Source organism: Dothidotthia symphoricarpi, assembly GCF_010015815.1.
Source record: "Dothidotthia symphoricarpi CBS 119687 unplaced genomic scaffold P153scaffold_1, whole genome shotgun sequence".
Lineage (NCBI taxonomy): Eukaryota > Fungi > Ascomycota > Dothideomycetes > Pleosporales > Dothidotthiaceae > Dothidotthia > Dothidotthia symphoricarpi.
In genome coordinates, this window is record NW_022985008.1 from 1,568,818 (window position 1) to 1,586,732 (window position 17,915).

Genomic DNA, 17,915 nt, shown 5'->3' on the forward strand with positions numbered 1-17,915 from the left:
ATTTAAAGTTAGATTTAAAAATCTTTTAGTTAATAAATATATTATATAAATTTAGTAACGTAATGCTTATTAAGCCTATATTAAGAATATAAAAAAAAAACTTAACTTTATACGTCTAAAAAATAGTTCTAGCTAACTAAAGTTTCTAGTTTTTTTTTCTCTATTTTTAGACTAATTTATTAACTAAACGCTATAGTAAACAATTTAAATATAGTAATAAAAGATATTAATAGGATAAATCTCTATAAAACTATTTACTTTTTATTTTTCTAGCTATTTTACTTATCTAGATATAAGCCCTTTAAAAAGTAGACTTTTATTTCTAATCTTTATTTGTGTCACCCCACTGTAGTATCTACTAGTATTAGCCTATTCTTTTTATAATATAGATATAATATAGATATAGTATAGAAAGATATAAAATAGGCAATCTAGTAATAATATTAGAGGCCTAATAATTTAGAGAAGTTAGCTAGAGTACTTACTATAAAATTTATAGAAATACTAGATTATATATAAGTAAGGATAGCAGAAGCCTAATAACTTTAAGAAATCTAGGCTAACTACTATTAATAAGAAGTACTATAACTGTAAGAGGGAAACTAAGTATAACTATAGTATAGTAAATACTTTTCTAATAGTAGGCTAAGTAAGAAACTAAACTAGAAAAATATAAAGTTTTAGGTAGAGGAAGTAATCTCTTCTTATACTATAAGATTAAATACTTCTTTTAGTATCTACCTAGTATTTTATATAGATAGGCTATAGCTGTACTCTAGAAACCCTCTAGTAGAATAAGATACTAATAATTACTAACTTAAGAGTATATTAGAAAATATTAATAGAGAACTAGAAAACTACTAGAAAATTAAGAAAATTATAGGTAAAAGATAGAAATACTATAGTAAGGGATACAGAAAATAATACCTAGTTAAGTAGAAGGACTATACTATAACTTTATAGAAACTTATAGAAAACCTTAAAGAAGCTAAAGTGCTAGATAGCTAGTTAGCCTTTTTAGAAGATAAATAAAATAAAATAGGTAAATTACTAAGGGAGTTCTATAAGAGTTCCCCTAATAAACTATAATAATACTAGAAGCCCTAGTAATAGTAAAGTATAGTAGAAAAAGTAGTAATTTTAGTAATAGTACTACTAGAAACTATAGGTAGTATACTAATAAGTACCCTTACTAAGGCTAAGGATATAGGTAGCTAAGAAAAAATAAAAAATATAAAGGCTATAAGGAAATAGGTTAATAAAGATAAAATTAACTACCTATATATAGTAAAGAGAAGAGAGAAATAGTAAAGGGCTAACTAGCCTAGAGCTAGTAAATATCTAGAGTATCTATCCTATAAATACTAAAAGAACCTAGGAAAATACTAGTAGAACCTATTTCTAATTAGTATTTATAGCCTAGAAACTATTCTCCTGCTTATTAATATACCTATTAGGCTTACTATTACTAGTAGCCCTAAGTTCCTAGAAAATAGTATACTTAAAAATAATAGAAACTAAACCCTCTTATCTAGACTAGAAAAGATAATTAGAAAAGCTAATAGTAGAAGCCTAAAGGCTACTACTAAAAGAACTAGAAGCTAGGATACTAGTACTATAGCTATAGAGTAGTAGGGGATTAAACTTAGTAGGTAAGTAGCTTAACTTCTAAGATTTAACAACCTTCTTAAGGGCTTAAGTAATAGAGTAGGTCTAAATATTTATAGTAAAAGCCTAAAAAACCTATAAATTAGCTAGGAAAATAGGTAGAAAATAAAGTTTTAGATACTAAGGGGAAGACTTACTAAGTCTATAAGGCCTTAGTTCTACTTCTAAATACTAGTATATATTAAGCCTAACTTATTAGTAATTCTACAGAGTAAACCTTTAGTAACTAAGTTAGAAGTATAATTATTCTAGTACCTCTTCTAGCTAGAAGTAAGCTTTTAAGCCTTATTTTAAGCCTCTTTTAGATTTTAGACAAAGTCCTTATTAATATCCTTAAGTAACTTAGAGAACTATAGGTCTATTTTAATAAGTAGTAAGAGCTTATAGATATAAATAATAGTAGGCTTAAGTTTATTAGAGATCTATAGAAATATTAGCTATAAATAAAGAGAAGAAAGTAATTCTAGTAAACTTATAGTATAATAAGCAGAATTTACCTTAGTAGAGTAGTAATAGTAAGTAGCTTTACTTTTATTAAACTTATAAATTTTACTCTAGGTAGCTAGATATATTATATAGTTAATATAGTAAGAAGAGTTAAGCTTACTAATAAAGAAAATATTAACTATAAAAGTAGAGTAGTTAGTAGGCTACAAAGTAGGCGTCTATTTAGATAATATTAGGAAATAGGTAAAAGAATAGGTAAAACTTAGATAAGAAACTTATACTAGGTTTCTTACTAAATAAGTTAGATATAGACGTAGAAGTAGTAGTAGAGAGCTTAGCTTTAGCTTTAGTAAGATTAGCCCTTTAAGTATTTATCTTAGTCTTCTTTTTCTTACGCTAGGTAGGCGTAAGGGTAGTAAAGGTAGACTACTTACTACTAGAAATAGTACTAGCGTAAGTATTAACTATATTAATAAAGAAGAGTAAGAGAGGTAAGAGTATATATAAGTTAAAGCTAAAAATATATATATAGACGTAAGTAGAGGCGTTAGTAATAGGTTAATACGTTATATTATAGTAAAGTTAAAATATAAGAATTTTTACTAGAAAGAGAGCTTATATAATAGGCTAGGCCTAGTAGAACCTTAGTAAGTAAAGCCTTAGAGCTTAGCAGGCCTAACTACTAATACCTATACTACTGCCTATACTTTAGAAACTCTTAGTATACTACTAAAAGAACTATAAGTAGAGGAAAACTAGTACTATAGATTCTTAGCAAATTTATCTAATTTATACTAGTAACTACTCTTAGGGTTAGCCCCTTATACTACTAGAATAATGTATCTATAACGCGTCTATATTACTACTAAACGCTAGTACACTACAGTAACTCCTTTTACTATAGCTATATACTCTACTATAAGCTTTATATTTAAGCTTAACTTAGTATCTCTACTTAAGCTATTTCTCTAAGGTAATAACTACTCTAAATAGTGCTTAGCCTAAATAATTACTTTTTAATACGTAGGTATTTAAAACCTAATCTTAAAGAAGACTTCTTACTCTATTACTTCTAGAGACTTTTAAAATACCTAGGATATATTAGATACTAAAGCTATAGTAATACTTATAAGTACTATATATAATAATCTTATAATAAGTATTATAACCTATAATTCTTCTTCTACTGCCTAAGACTACTTATCTGCCTACTTTAACTATAATATAGGTACTATAAGTATCTACCTCTTTAGGGCCTTTATAAATCTTTACTATAATAATAGTAATAACTTTACTTACTATCTTAATAACTTCTACTAAATATAGATATATATAGCTAAAAGGTATTTAACCTCTATATAAACTATAGTAAAAGCTATAAGTACTATATTTAAAAGTAATAAGGTTAAGAGCTTTTTCTTTCTAATTACCTTACTAGATACTATAGATTATATTATTAATAATCTCTTAACTAGAAATATTACCTTATTTACTAAGATTAAACCTAAGATGCTTAATCTAGCTAAGAAGTATAGTATTAATATTACTAACTCTTTAGCCTACTTTATTAATACTACTTTACGTAATTAAGCTCTTAAACTTTAGCCTAGACCTTCTAATACTAGAGCTCTAATATCTATAACTTAGATATTACTAGTTAAGTATATATAGTATAAAAAACAAAATTTTACTTTTATTAGCTACCTATATAAAGACTACTAAAAGCTTAAGGAATACTAAGACTTCTGCGCTAAATAAGCTAAAGAATTTAATACTAAATAACTAAAACCCTCTTATACTAAAGCTAATTTTGTAGTAATCTCTAATAATAATAACTCTAGCTCTAAGGTAAACGCCTTCTTAGCCTTAGTAATAAATAAATTTAGGAAATAATTATAATAGGTTAGTATAGATACTATTTCTTTATTTTCTACTATTACTAAAGTAGTATTCTTATCTTAACTAAGTACCTTCTTAGCTTCCTTTTAATAGCTATTTAATTCTAGTACTTTATAATATATATCTAGTAATCTTAATAATTTTACTACTCTACTTTTCTAGTAGAGTACTATTATAATAGCTAGATAATAGAAGCTTCTAATTAATAGCTAAGAAACAGTTTACCTTTCTTATTAACTACCTAATAGATTAATATATATAATAAAACTAATAAATATCCTTTATAGTAAGAAACTTTAGTAGACCTAACTATTTAGCTAGCCTTATATTTATAATAAGAGGTATAATATCTAAGCTTAAGGAGATAACCTCTTCTTTATATAATCTAATAGCTTATATTCTATATAGGTAAAATACTCTAGAAGTATAATAGAAATCTAAACTATAGATTCTAACTTACTATTTATAAATTTTGCCTTATACTAGGAATTCTACTATACTATTAGCTATTTCTACGTCCCTAGAAATCCTATATAACTATATATTAACGCTAATATAATTCTAAGTAAGCCCTTAGATTTTACCTATAAACTCTGCCTAATATCTAAGTTAGTCTACGTAAAGCCTAAACCCCTTCTAGTAAATAGTACCTTAAGGTTAGAATATATATATTTAGACTTTTTAGAAAAGTTTTCTACTTTATTTATTAGAGAGGCCTAGTATTTTATCTCCTTTATTAATAAAAAGACTTACTTTACTTAGATCTACTTCCTTAAGAAAAAGTCTAACGCTGCTTAAATAATTATAGATTTTATTACTTACCTAGAATACTAATTTACTACCTAAGTTAGAACCTTCTATTCTAATAATAAGAATAAGTATATAGTAAATAAACTTTAGATTTACTTTTAGAAATCTAGTATTATTTATAGTAAGGCGCTACCTTACTATTATAAAAGTAATAGTACTACTAAGTAATTTAACTATATAATTATTACTACTCCCTAAACTATAATCTTAGCTAACTCTAATCTTAAGCTTTAAGCTAAAGTAATATATACTACTACTTTTCTAAAGAATATTACTTCTTACTCCTACCTTTTAGTTAAGAAGACCTTATATAATACTTTTTTTAGGAGTAAGCTAGAAATTAAGTACCTTTACTTCTTTAGCTTAGAAGTCTATATCTATATCCTATCTAAAGCTAAGGCTCTAGAAACTAAACTTATATATTACTTAGAGCTAGAAATCTTTATAAAGTATAGAAAGTCTTTTAAAATCTATTAAGTCTATATTTTTTCTAGATATATTATCTTAGAGTTTAAAGATATAAGGTTCCTAGTATTCTACCTCTTATCTTCTAAGGTTTCTATAATTAACTCTAGTAATAAATTAATACTACCTATTCCTATAAAATTAGAATCTCTTAGAGATAGTAGAAATATTAAGGTATTAATTCCTAAAACTCTATATATACTAGTAAAATAAATAATATTAAGGCCTATACTTATACTTTCCTAAAGGTCTTTAGTCTAACATAGTATTACTTTCTTATAAACTACTAGAAAAGTACTAAATATATTAACCTCTTCTATATCTATACCTACTACTATAAGATTTAGCTAGATAGTAAAGCCTATATGTAAAGCTATAGGTAATACTACTACCTTATCTACTAATAAAGTAGATGCCTTTATATTTATAGTATAAGACTTTAAGGATAATATCTTAAATTTTCTAAAAGAAGCTTAGTAATCTTATAAATAGCTCTAATATAAAAAGATAATTAAAACTAAGCTTAGATTCTATATAGAGAATAGAATATAAACTAAGGTTAAAGCTTTAGAATCTAGATATATTATAGGTTCCTAATAGGTATTTGCTATTAAGTATAATATATCTAGAAATATTATTTAATTTAAAGCTTAACTTATAGCTTAAGGCTTCTTATAAGTTTAAGGCTAAGATTTTACTAAGACTTATTCTCTTATTATATACTATAACAGCCTCTATCTACTACTATAGTAAAGAGCCTAGTATAGTTATAAAATTTATTAAATTAATTTTAATACTATATACCTTAATAGTAACCTAATAGAGAAGCTATATATATATTAACTTCCTAAGAACTTCCTCTAAACTAGTAAAATCCTAAAGCTTAGAAAAACTCTCTATAGCCTTAAATAGTTAGAAAAAGAATAGTTTAGTATACTCTAAAACTACCTCTTTTTAGATAAATACTCCTAACTTAATTCTAATCTCTGTATCTTTATTAAGTATATAGCTATTACTATCTATGTTAATAACCTTCTCCTTATTAGCTCTATTTCTAAAATTTAATACTTTAAGAATACTATCTCTAAAGACCTTAAGTATAAAGACCTAGGTTAAGCCTATTACCTACTAAGACTTAAAATTAATATATAACTATACCTTATATCTTTAAGCTAGAAGTAATATACCCTTTAAATCCTAGATAGATTTAATATAGGCTAATATAATAGCAGGTAAACTCTACTTAACGCTAACTTCTTCTCTAACTATAATAAGAATCTAGTAGATAAAGATCTTAGATAATACTTTTAATAGTTAGTTAGCTTACTAAATTATCTAGTTATTAGTACTAAACCTAATTTAGTATTTATAGTTAGTATACTAGAAACTTTTAATTCTAATTTTTTATTAGAGTATTTTAAACTAGCCTTCTAGGTTCTCTAGTATATTTAATATATATATTAATATATTCTAGAATTTTAATATACTTCTTACTAAGTATTAGTTAATATATTTTTTAATATATCTTAGAGTTCTAATTTAAATACCTTTAAGTCTTTTAGTAGATATATCCTTTAATTAAATAGGTCTACTGTATTTTAGTTAGCTAAATAATAATCCTATATAGTAAAGAGTACCTATAAAGCTAAATATATAGTATATTTATATTCTACTACTTACTTCCTTTAGGCTAAATAAGTTATCTAGGAACTTTTTAATATTAAGTTACTCTCTTTAAAACTTAAACCCTACTTTACTCTTATTACTAATAGTTAACTAGCTATTACTCTTATTAAAGATTATTAAATTAATATTTACTTAAAATATATTAGTATTTATTTCTACTTTATAAGGAAGTAATATCTTTTAAAAGACTTTAATATCTAATATATTCCTTTAGTATCTAACCTAGCTAACGTCTATACTAAAGTACTACCTAGACCTACTTTAGTAGGTATCTTAAAGTAACTAGGGCTGTTAAATCCTTATAGGAGGTAAATATTCTATTACTATATATATGCATCCTATAGAAAGAGGACTGTTAGAAGGGGTAATTCCCTAGTCTATATTACTAGTTTAAGACTAGCGCATAAGCTATAGAGCTTGCGCCTCCTCTATAGTAATTCTATAACTTTTACACTACATACTACGTTTTACAACCTCCTCGTGTTCGAATCCATTGACGGAAGTATATACCTTTGTTGGGGAATACTCGAGTATCCATTCCAACTTATCGGGAACGACTGTTCCGCCTGCCTGATTACTGACACTCCTGTGATGTCGAGGAGCATGAATTGACAACAGAGATCTCGTGTATAGCGACATAATAGCCCACGCATCGGTGGATTGTACCCGCATTCGCTATGTAGTTTTGCAAGGAGGTCTTGTAACTGAAATCAACCACATCAAGTATGTTAAGAATCAATGAGTTCATCCTCCCTACGAAAAAACGTCTTAATTTCCCCCTAATACGCCTGCTTAAACACATCCTTAAGCATTTCAGGCAAAAACTTAAACTAGCTATTCTATTAGGTTTCTCTTGTACCATCGCAACTTCTTGCGCTAAGCGCTACAGGCTTCTCTATTGTTGTATAACACCTAGATAGCAGCTTAGCAAATGCTTTGATGGGCTTAGGCGCTTTTTCCTGGCTCTCTAACGCCTTGTTATTAATAACTAAACACTATTAATACTTTCGACTAATTAAACCTTCCTTGTTATACTTGTCCTGATACCTAGGCTTACAAGTATTTGAGCATAGTGTTAGCGGAAATGATTGCATATGTTGTTGAGCGACGCGTTAGGCATGTAAGCAGCGGGCTTAAGACGTAACGTGTCTATTATTTGTTGATTGTAGGGTTCTAGGTAAATGTCGCGCAGATTGTTAGTTGCGTAGGCGAAGAACTTGTTTAGTATGCCTTAGAAATGAGCGTTGTTGTTGACTACTTATACAGCGCATTAGCAGTTTGCGATAGCAAGTTTGGTATTTTATGGCGAACATACCCGCTGCTTTGCTTGGGGAGCTATTCTTACCGGAGTTGGCGTCTTCCAGCCCTTGTGGGCGCGTGTATGTGCCGTAGACGTAGAAACCCCAGGTCGGGTCGGTGTCGCTAGAAAATATGCTCAAAAATTCCTCACATCGTCTCTTTTGACAAGCGAATAGTGCCATAATGTATCGTCCTGGGTTGCGCTTAGGTCGATCGTTGGCAAAGGTCAAGGGCTAGGACAATTAACCAGGGTTATAAGGACACCTGTGAGGTCACGTGCTCGCTCTGTCCATACCTCGCGCTCCTACGAACAGTAACTTCATCGCAGCACTGTCCTAAAACCCAACAACATCTTCGTCGATACCCCCTCCTCCAAAAGCTCTCACCCAAAAGTCAAGCGCTCCTCCCCCGCGGCCTACGTGAAATTCACTCACGTTTCTTCGCCTTCCGCTGCCCGCTCGCCCAACGAAATCGACAACAGTACACGCAAGAACACTGATGCGGAGGGGAAGGCTTGGGCAGGGGACTGGTAGACAGAGTCGGGAGTCCGCAGTCAAGTCATACACTATAGGGGTGCTATATTTGTGACGAGACCGACCCATGGAGGATGATTAACGTGAGATGCGGCGCGTTTATCATTCCTGTACATTCCTAGCAAGGTATGCTCACATTACAATATGACACCCGATATGCCGGGACTGCTTGAGGACCTGGCTAGCTACCAATTATAGAAAGACCGTTGCTGAAATGGACGGCAGCACGATTGTAGTCACTTGCTACAACGCAGATACTACTGTAAGCGAGTCGCGCACCCTACCAACTTTCTCAGCCTATGTTGCCTCAAACTACAATGGCTTTATACGACAACATTCAATTGCCTTCAAATGAAGGAGTATTGAGCCATGTGCTTCCTCTACAGTGCCTTCCAGTCTGTATCAGCTTCTGCCAAACTAGTTCCTGCGAAGGTGTACTTCCACCAGACAAGAAAGTACCCACTACTCTCCTAATCAAGGATATCTATGAGATTTCGGTCCTTCACCATGATGTTCGCCGTAGACAAATCGCCGTGACTGAAAGTGTAGGGTTCTGCAGGTGGCATTTGCCCTCTGAATCGCAGACGAGCTTCTTTAGGTAGTTCCTTCAACACTGGTGCCAATTCTGCCCAAAGCTCATCGTCCGAAGAGAGTGGGTCACTATCGACATATTCTGTGACGACTGTAGGAACCGGAATAGTGATTTTCTCCCTCAAGTCTGTGAATTTTCATAAGATTGCTACACTGCCAAGCACAGATCTGTGAGCTCGATTGCCACAGTGCCAATTATGTCGCAAGTGAGAGCGTGAATGTTGATGTCGAACCACTACCCACTAGTCAGTGTCCCGTGCCGCTATTTTAGCACCATCCACGCGGCGATCACGTCATCATTTTTAGTAAAACTCCACGCTTCCCCACTCGCCACAACCTGTCTATTTCGCTATCGCCCGACGACGACCCGACAACCAAAGACTATGGAGTCCGTGCCGCCTGAAACAACCACTAAGAAGCAGCGCAAGCGACCACTAAACGGTACCGCGATGCCCGTTCCGTGACACACACACCGGCTAACGTGTCCCTGCAGCATGTGCTACCTGTCGCGCTAGGAAGGTAAGGTTCGTTTTTCCTAAGTGTTCGTCAAACGCATTCTTCAGCTTGTCGAAAGACCTTGTGACCTAGCAAGCCTTCTCCGACAACTAGAGTAACGCTTTGACGACGACCATGGAGGACGGGTAGCAGAACGCTTACATTACCTAGGTTAAATGTGATGAGCGTCCGAACGGCTGTCTCAACTGCGAACGCCTACAATTGAGTTGTGTACAGAATGGTGCTCTTTCCACGGCTGTCAAACGATCGAGTGCTTCCTTTGAACCAGCCGTGGGAATTAAACGAAAACGAACATTTCGATCGTGCGTGACTTGTCGTGACTCGAAGGTCAAATGTTCTGGAGAGCGACCGACGTGTTTAAGATGCCAACAGAGAAGAGCTGCCTGTGTCTATGATGCCGAAGCTATCGAGCCCGCCTGGGTGCAAAGTATCGCATCTCCAAATTCTGGAGTGGATCTCCATGCGATGATGTCTACACAGGCGACTCAAGAGCCTCAAGAAACGTATACATCAGCCCCTACAGGAATGGCCGTTGCGGGATGTCCGCCCTCTCTGACATGGTATGTACTCTGAGTTCCTTGTTCATATTATTGGTGCGTGACTCGATGTGCAACTCTAGTACTGCTATCTCTGCCTTATATGCGCCCTGGTGTTGTTCATTTTAAACACGAATGCACTCGAATTGAAGAGAACCAAGACTGACGATATCGACAAGGCTGTTCGCGGCGGAACTGCCTCCTAAGGCCAAGCTCCACATGTTATTAGACGCATACTTCAACAACGTCCATCCTATTCGAGTCTTTGCATTTGAGCATAAGCCTACATTCATCCGTATGCTCGATGAAGGCCAGCTTGTTGATTCATCTGATCAAGCACTGCTTCACGTTATGTGTGCACTAGGTGCTAGATTCTACGCCGTCGAATATAGCGAGTCTTTCGCTTCTCTTCCCAAAGATCTAATCCAATCCGCTGGAAACCAGTGGGCAAAAACTGCAGAAGAGATCTTCTTCGCGGATTATAGCACAATCTCCATGACAAAATTGAAAGTTCTCATCCTGCTACATGATCAAGAGGCTCGGACAGGGAATTACGCTGGATCCTTCCTCTTGACGGGACTTGTAATCCGAATGGCCCATGCATTGCAACTTAATAATGAAGCGTCGACAGATATCCTATGCAAGGTTGATGGATGTCCCAACGAGCTCACCATAAGAGAGTCTCGAAGGCGGCTCATGTGGGCGTGCTACATGCTCGATGTCTGGGCTGGCAGTGGTGTAGATCACCTTACGATCCTGAATGAGAAGGATCTCAAGATTCAATTGCCCTGTAATGAACGCCAGTTTTTGCTTCAAATTCCCTGCGTCACGGAGCGGCTTACGGAAGGAGACATTCTCGATTTCGTGCCTGCAGAAGACATTCCAGGGAAGCCGCGCGAGAATCTGGGTATGGCGGCATATTACGTCCGTATTGTCAGCATATGGCGGCGGGTTTTGCGGTGAGTCCATTTGGCCCAGTTATGTTCCATGCTAACGTCCCTTCTCATAGTTTTGTCAAGCACATGGACGAAGAACAACCGCCATGGTTGTCCGGCTCTGAGTTTGCTATACTCATTGGAGACATACAGTCGTGGAAACAAAGCTTGCCGTCGTGGTTAGATTTCTCTGCGGACAATATCTATATCCGACGTGAATCTCATCAGCTCGGTGCCTTACTGCTCATTCACTGCATGTACCACCACGTCATTTGCGACATTCATCGCATCGCTCTTCCGGAACTTTTCAAGAACCAAGAGCCTTTTGTTTTCCCACCAGAACAGCAATCGTTTGTAGCACACTTACAAACAGTATGCTTCGAACATGCACAGCGTATGTCTATTCTGGTTTCCACGATACTCCAACACGGCATCAAGCACTTCGCAGATCCTATATTGCCATCGTTTGTGTACAACAGCAGTCGGATCATGCTTTACTATATCGCCAGAATATTGGATATCTCCAAATCGGATGCAAGTACACTCATCAGTCGTACTGTCGAGCTAGTACAGCAAAACAACCGTGCACTACGGGATATGTCACTTATGTATCCACTCGCAGAGCCATTGTGTATCACCTCCGAGCGTTGGCTTGAGACGGTGCAAACAAGCCTCGCACGAGGCTACGCGACGACTTATGTCGCACCACAGGATCCTTCCGAAAATGAAGTGCAGCAGGTCGTTGGGGCACCTGCATCCAATATGGCTTCAACGACAGCTGTTTCACAAAATAATACACTATCAATTCTTCCACGATTCGGAGACCTACTTCGAGCAGCGTCGCCCACAAATAGTCAACTTACAACGAGCGACTACTCATTCTCAACGCCAATATCTGGCCAGTTCCCTTCCGGTGATCCAGCTCTACCAAATATTGTCGCCGAGACTCAGGAAGTTGGGGTAACCCTATATGCTTCCGCTGCTTCCAATATATCAGAGCAACCCGTGTTCAATCTCGATGATCTTCAGAACTTTTTTGAATGGGAAGCGAGTGGCGGAGAAAACGCTCAATCGACGGGCTTCGAAGGGTTTGGCCCGCTGGGGTGGGCGAACAACTTCTCTATCATGTGAGGATGGTTATTATTGAAACAAAGCGTAACAGGTGATCCTAGTCCGACGATCTTGTACAGCGAATTTTCAGTGTCAAATATCTCAAGGTGATGTTTTGTGATATCTGCAAAGTTGTTTCACAAAGGTGTTTAGTTTTGAATGTACAGTTTGAAGCAGTCAATTGTGAGACTGTCAAGGGAAAGGTGTGCGAGCTGAGAACTAAATAATCAATATGCGACGATGTTGACCTCGACATGATACTCAGTCAACGATCTACATCGGGTGACAAAATACAGAAGATTCTCGATTCAATGTGATGTGTTAAGGTTGTCTGGAAGCATTCAACACAATGAACATATTTAATCAAAGGCCGAAATAGCTACGCAGAATTATCACGGAACCGCTGATATAATGCCTATACTACTTCGACTCCTCCTCAAACACACCTGATGGACAACTCCAAAAGTATTCCCAGACACCCTTATGCACATCCGAAATCTTGGTTACGTGGTTCTTGTGGTACTGTCCCTCGCCAAGTGTTGAACTCAGCTCCTCTCCCAGCGTCAGCATATTCAGGCCGAACTGCGTGGCCTCTTCCAAAAGCACGAACGCCAGCGCCATTTCCTCGAGACGCCCGAGTATCTCAGCTTTCTTGCTTTCCTCCTCGATGTTCTCATCAGTGAGCGGGTCTATTCCTTCAAGCTTTTGCATCTCTGCGACCCTTTTCTTGATCATTTGATTTTTCTCTTGGGCCAGGCCAGCTACCGATGACTTCAGGTAGCTCAAGATGAAGTGCTTAGTTTCAGGTGCAAAGAACTTGAGGGCTTGCTTCCCGGTCTTTTGCACGAATGTTGCTTCGGGATTGACGCATTTCAGGATGGTGGTCCTTGCAAAGTGCAAGGCTAGAACGTTCAATTCAGGCATATCCGACTGTGTCATGAGAGGGCGAACCTGGTCGATGACCTTTTCCAAGGCTTGTTCAAGAGATTCCCTGCTTGGAAGAGACGCCTCGCGCTCGCTCTGGTCTTGAAGTCGTGCGATGATGTTCGCATGTGACTCGCGAGCGGCGTATCTCTCATCATCCGTAATCGATAGACGTATGAGCTTCTCTATGGAATGTCTCTGTTCGGGTTCGAAGGTGGCGCCGATAGCAAACCGAGAGTCCGTTTCGGGGAAGAGAACATGAAGCGGGTGTTCCGGTCGTTGTTGTGCAGCCTCCAACTTGTCACCGTAAAGTAGGTCCAATCTCGAAATGTTGGAGCTTATGAGCTTTTCCAGCTCGATCAACGTAGGTCTATGTCTCTTATCTTTCTTTGTCGGATCAAGAACCCCTCGGAACGCCAGACATTTACGAACGGCCTTGATAAGCGCTGAGCTATACACGCCAGGGTAGTTAGACCAGCTGAATTCGTACTCTGGAGTCTTTGGAAGGCCTTCCGCCTCGCCGGGAAACTTTGAACGCTCATAATTATGGAAAGCCTCGATCCTGGTATAGTTCCAAGCGGTTCCGTTGATACTGGATTGACAGCACATCATCATGAATCGCATGACAAGTCCGAGCCCATATATATCTGTCGATTGATCTAGTTTCCAATCTTTTGGAGTGTACCTCTTTTCATCCTTGTACATTGCGCATTGTTCTGGAGCCTGCCAGAAATTCGTGCCACCCCAACGGACGGACTTCGTCTCTGACTCTCGTGTGGGAAGATGTGAGCTTAGGCGGAGCGACGAGTCGAAGTCTGCCAAGACCGGAGTTCTGTAGGATGTATATGTTGGATCTGAGTCATTCAAGAGTATGTTCTTCGGTTTGATATCCAGGTGCAACATACTCCGCCATCCCTCCCTGTTTGGTCCAGTTTGTAGTGTGATAAGCGCTTCCACGAGCGACTTGAATACAAACCAGCAGAAATGCTCTGGGATAGGCCTATTGGTAGCGTTAGGAGCTGGGATACTTGAGGTTTCTAGATCATGTCACCTACCTTCCAGCGAGAGCATGGTTTTCGATCAGCTTATGTAAATCGCCGCCATGTGCAAAGGTTGAAAAGATCAATTGCTGCGTCCAAAGACTTGGGTCTCTATTCTCGGTGTGTGCAGCCAGGATATCAAAACGCATATCGAGTTCGATCTCACCTCGATATTGAAGGATATGCCGGGAGGCGAGATCGTGGAGCGCGTGGACAGCGGAGATCTCTCGTTGAGCTCTTGCTTTAGCAGCTAAGTCTTTGTCGAGAGACAAATCGACGATCTTCACAGCAACAGCCTGGTCGAAGTTAGTAGGACCAAAGAGTAGTTGTGTGGGAAACATACATCTTCGATGATGCTGTTGTCATCGAGTTTCACAAACAAAAACACAGACTTGGTCGGAAAGCCTTGTCGCGGTCTGAAGTCTGCAAGTACTAGGTCATTCTGACTCAGTGTTTTCGCGTATCGCCAGCCATCTCCCAGTGTCTGTTGGATGTATTCACGTTGCTCTCGGGTTGGAGCAAGGTAAAGTGATCGTGTCAAGTGTGCATCTTTATTCTTCCTTTTCTCGACTTCAATCTTCTTATCCGCTGTACTTAACTTATTCAGCTCGATCCCGGTGTACTCGAAATGATTGTGAAGAACAAACGGAGGTCGTCGTTCACCACCTACGTCAGGACGAAGACGCTTGGCGGGTGGTTCCCAGGGTGCGATGTTCGGGTCATCTCTATTCTCGTACCTTCTCTTAGCAGGCGACGTGACTGGCAAGTTCGCAGGTTGAGGTTCATCTTCAGGTCTCAAGGTTGGAGCTGGGTCGATGACGGTAGTACCAGACGCGACTGGTACAACCAGTATAGATGGGGGCGGTGGTGGTGGTGGTGGTGGTGGAGGAGTCGGAGGAAGCAGAGACACGGGTCCTGATGCTTGAGCTACAACCGCCGGTACTGTTCTGACGATTGTGGGGGCAGGATGCACTGCTTGCGCGAGACCTATCCAGTAGGCTCTACGTGATTTGTTCCATAGTGTGATCCGACCACGACCAGTACGGGGGCCTGTTTAGTATTAGTTGACTTACTCTTTGGAAGCAAGATCATCACCTACGCTTCTTTTTCGGATAGCGATCGCTCTCAATGCGCTCGAAATAGAGAACGAACGCGTGACATTCCGTGTCGTCCAAGACGTGATCGAAAAAGCTGCGGTCATGCCTGTCGATATGTGTATATACGAGCCGCGCTGATGTGGCCATGACGGGCTCGTTGCACGTATGTAGGATGACAATTATAAAGCTTGAAAAGATGTGTAGCAACAAAATATACCAGTATTAGAACTCTGCTGTAGCCAGAGTACAGAAGAAGTTCGATAGTTTCAAGAGAGTCACAGGAGTCAACTGTGTCGTTGCTTACCTTTGTAGTTGTTTCAGAGGCAATCGTTACTATTCAGACAATGAAATCACGGGGAACAATAAGGAAACTCTCTATTGTTCCTGCTGATTCTAATTGGTTTAATGTCAATCTCGGAGCTAGCCACATCAATCGCGATGATGAATGAGTTTGTTTGGTGAAAACGAGCAAGCACAGGTGAAAGGGAAAAACATGATAGCAGCCAGTAGGCCGCGCGGAAATGAGATATCCGTAACGTGATAGAAGTCGAGACTCGCCTTATCAGTCACATTTAAAGTGTATAAGACTTGCAAGATTGGATCAAGATAAATACCTATGTCACAGATGATGAACCCTTTCCACCACGTTGAAATTCAAACAGATCGAACTTGGTACTACGTGATGCTTAGTCGCAGTATGAACACGAGTAGATTCGAGACACAGGTACATGAACCGGGCTCCTACAACTCAAATATATCGTTGTAGTTTCAAAGTCTTGTCTCGGTCGTGCCCTAGAGTAGGGGCGCCGCAAAGTATAAAAACCAGCATACTCGTGCCACGACATCAGAGTATACCATTTAAGCCTAATTGCGCAGGAGGCTATCAAAAAGAAACAGCATTTGTCCCTAAGATATTTAACATAACTTGAACCAACCTTCGTTGAGGATAAAAAGATGGCGAGTCCTAGACCTCTGCTGGATCCCAGTCGTCATGAGCCTATAGGTTCGATTGGCGCACGCTACGAGAAGTTCGAAGGCAAGTGTCCTCCTGCATTTACTTTGCTTAAGTCTAGTTAGCTAACATCCGACAGAACGGCGGAGGGATCACGTTCCTCGGTTTCTGTTCCGCGCTTGGCATGCGCGGAGCGGTGGCGGACCGGATTTTGCAACGAACAGCACTTCAGAAATCGTTCCTCATGCATTTATGCCAGGAAAGCAACGTGATATCCCGACCTTCTATGAGGCACCAGAGACCATGCTCTATTGGAATGCCATAAATCATTATCACGGTAATGCGTGCTCCGATTCTGAATTTAGCTCTTGGGCGTCATCACTGCACCTGGTACTCTGTTATGCCACATACAAACTCAATAAAAAAGATCCTCACATTGCCATCATGGATACGCACAACTTGGATGGAAACATCCTAGTATGGCATGTACCAGACCTTATTGGGCAGAGAAACCATGAATATCTGGCATGGGGTCAAATATCAGGCAGAGGTTATAAGGCTGTCTCTTTGTACAATCTCCACCAGAAAGGATTGAAGAACGTCTTTCCTGAGCTTGAGTTATGCACGGATACTTGGGGAACAGCTCTTCGACACGAGATGTTTAGCAAACCACTAACTAAAATTTCAAGAGAAGAACTGGATGTTGTCCGTAACATTGCGTCGCCCTTTGGAGACCTTTCCTTACCCGTTGCAGTTGCTTTAGTTTGTATCCGGCCCAAGTCTCTTCTGACGAGCAAAATGGGAGGGCAGAATCGAAGTATATCGAACCTGATGGTGGGTCTGCGTATCACTAAACTACCTGTTGAATTCCAGAAACTTCACCAAGAGCGCTGGCTAGAGCCCGGTATGGTTGATACAAAAGGATTTTCAGATGTTGAGCAGTGGATCTGTTTGTTCGACAGAATTTTGAAGAGCAAGTATTTGGGGCAAATGGAGGCGAAGAATGAGCCCAATGACGAAGACGTCTGGGGAAATGGGAGATTGCGACCCCGGGATGTGAAAGGTCATGTAGTTAAAGAAACTTGAGAGTTCGGCATTGTCGCGGGTAGAGCGTAGGTAGTAACCATAACTTAAGCTTGTTCGTTCACCTGCCGCTCCTGATCTGTAGTTGGTCAGCGAATTTTGTCATGGTTAATTGACACACCATTTAGTCCTATATTACTCATACAAGTTATCGCTTATCATGCGATGAATACTTCAGATTCATCCAGCATGGTCTAGTTGTGTAGTGTCGGTTTGGACATACAATTACGCGCCTACCTGTCCGATGGTTCTTTGGAAAGCTCTGGCGCAAGATCGCATATGCAGGAACAAAATGGCGACAACATGCGCCTTCCTATCGATTTC

At 38.1% G+C, this 17,915-nt stretch overlaps 4 protein-coding genes across 4 annotated transcripts; 2 read left to right on the forward strand and 2 right to left on the reverse strand.

The window, feature by feature from the left end:
• Window positions 1–7,724: 7,724 nt before the first annotated feature.
• On the reverse strand, window positions 7,725–8,605 carry P153DRAFT_362639 (uncharacterized protein). The gene is made up of 3 exons (XM_033667179.1): window positions 8,570–8,605; window positions 8,291–8,507; window positions 7,725–8,232 (listed from the first exon to the last, which is right to left on the reverse strand). Exons 2-3 carry the CDS (start codon window positions 8,454–8,456, stop codon window positions 8,207–8,209), a joined length of 192 nt encoding a protein of 63 aa, XP_033529310.1. The 5' UTR covers window positions 8,457–8,507; window positions 8,570–8,605; the 3' UTR covers window positions 7,725–8,206.
• A 1,147-nt stretch (window positions 8,606–9,752) lies between these two features.
• P153DRAFT_305844 (uncharacterized protein) lies at window positions 9,753–12,743 on the forward strand. Its single transcript, XM_033664617.1, has 5 exons — window positions 9,753–9,839; window positions 9,892–9,917; window positions 10,065–10,474; window positions 10,630–11,409; window positions 11,460–12,743. The coding sequence occupies exons 1-5, from the start codon at window positions 9,782–9,784 to the stop codon at window positions 12,514–12,516; spliced, it is 2,331 nt and encodes a 776-aa protein (XP_033529311.1). The 5' UTR covers window positions 9,753–9,781; the 3' UTR covers window positions 12,517–12,743.
• A 172-nt stretch (window positions 12,744–12,915) lies between these two features.
• Window positions 12,916–15,703, reverse strand: P153DRAFT_278705 (kinase-like protein; the record flags this gene model as incomplete). The annotated part of the gene is made up of 5 exons (XM_033662971.1): window positions 12,916–14,419; window positions 14,475–14,755; window positions 14,803–15,019; window positions 15,083–15,509; window positions 15,559–15,703. 5 exons carry the CDS (start codon window positions 15,701–15,703, stop codon window positions 12,916–12,918), a joined length of 2,574 nt encoding a protein of 857 aa, XP_033529312.1.
• An 807-nt stretch (window positions 15,704–16,510) lies between these two features.
• Window positions 16,511–17,594, forward strand: P153DRAFT_380733 (uncharacterized protein; the record flags this gene model as incomplete). Its single annotated transcript, XM_033669956.1, has 2 exons — window positions 16,511–16,559; window positions 16,648–17,594. The coding sequence occupies 2 exons, from the start codon at window positions 16,511–16,513 to the stop codon at window positions 17,592–17,594; spliced, it is 996 nt and encodes a 331-aa protein (XP_033529313.1).
• Window positions 17,595–17,915: the final 321 nt, after the last annotated feature.

Coding starts and splice junctions, on each gene's coding strand:
- P153DRAFT_362639 (XM_033667179.1), bottom strand. CDS start 8,456: ATGGCACTATTCGCTTGTCAAAAGAGACGATGTGAGGAATTTTTGAGC. Junction 8,233..8,290: donor CTCCCCAAGCAAAGCAGCGG/GTATGTTCGCCA, acceptor GCGCTGTATAAG/TAGTCAACAACAACGCTCAT.
- P153DRAFT_305844 (XM_033664617.1), top strand. CDS start 9,782: ATGGAGTCCGTGCCGCCTGAAACAACCACTAAGAAGCAGCGCAAGCGA. Junction 10,475..10,629: donor TGTCCGCCCTCTCTGACATG/GTATGTACTCTG, acceptor GATATCGACAAG/GCTGTTCGCGGCGGAACTGC. Junction 11,410..11,459: donor ATATGGCGGCGGGTTTTGCG/GTGAGTCCATTT, acceptor CCCTTCTCATAG/TTTTGTCAAGCACATGGACG.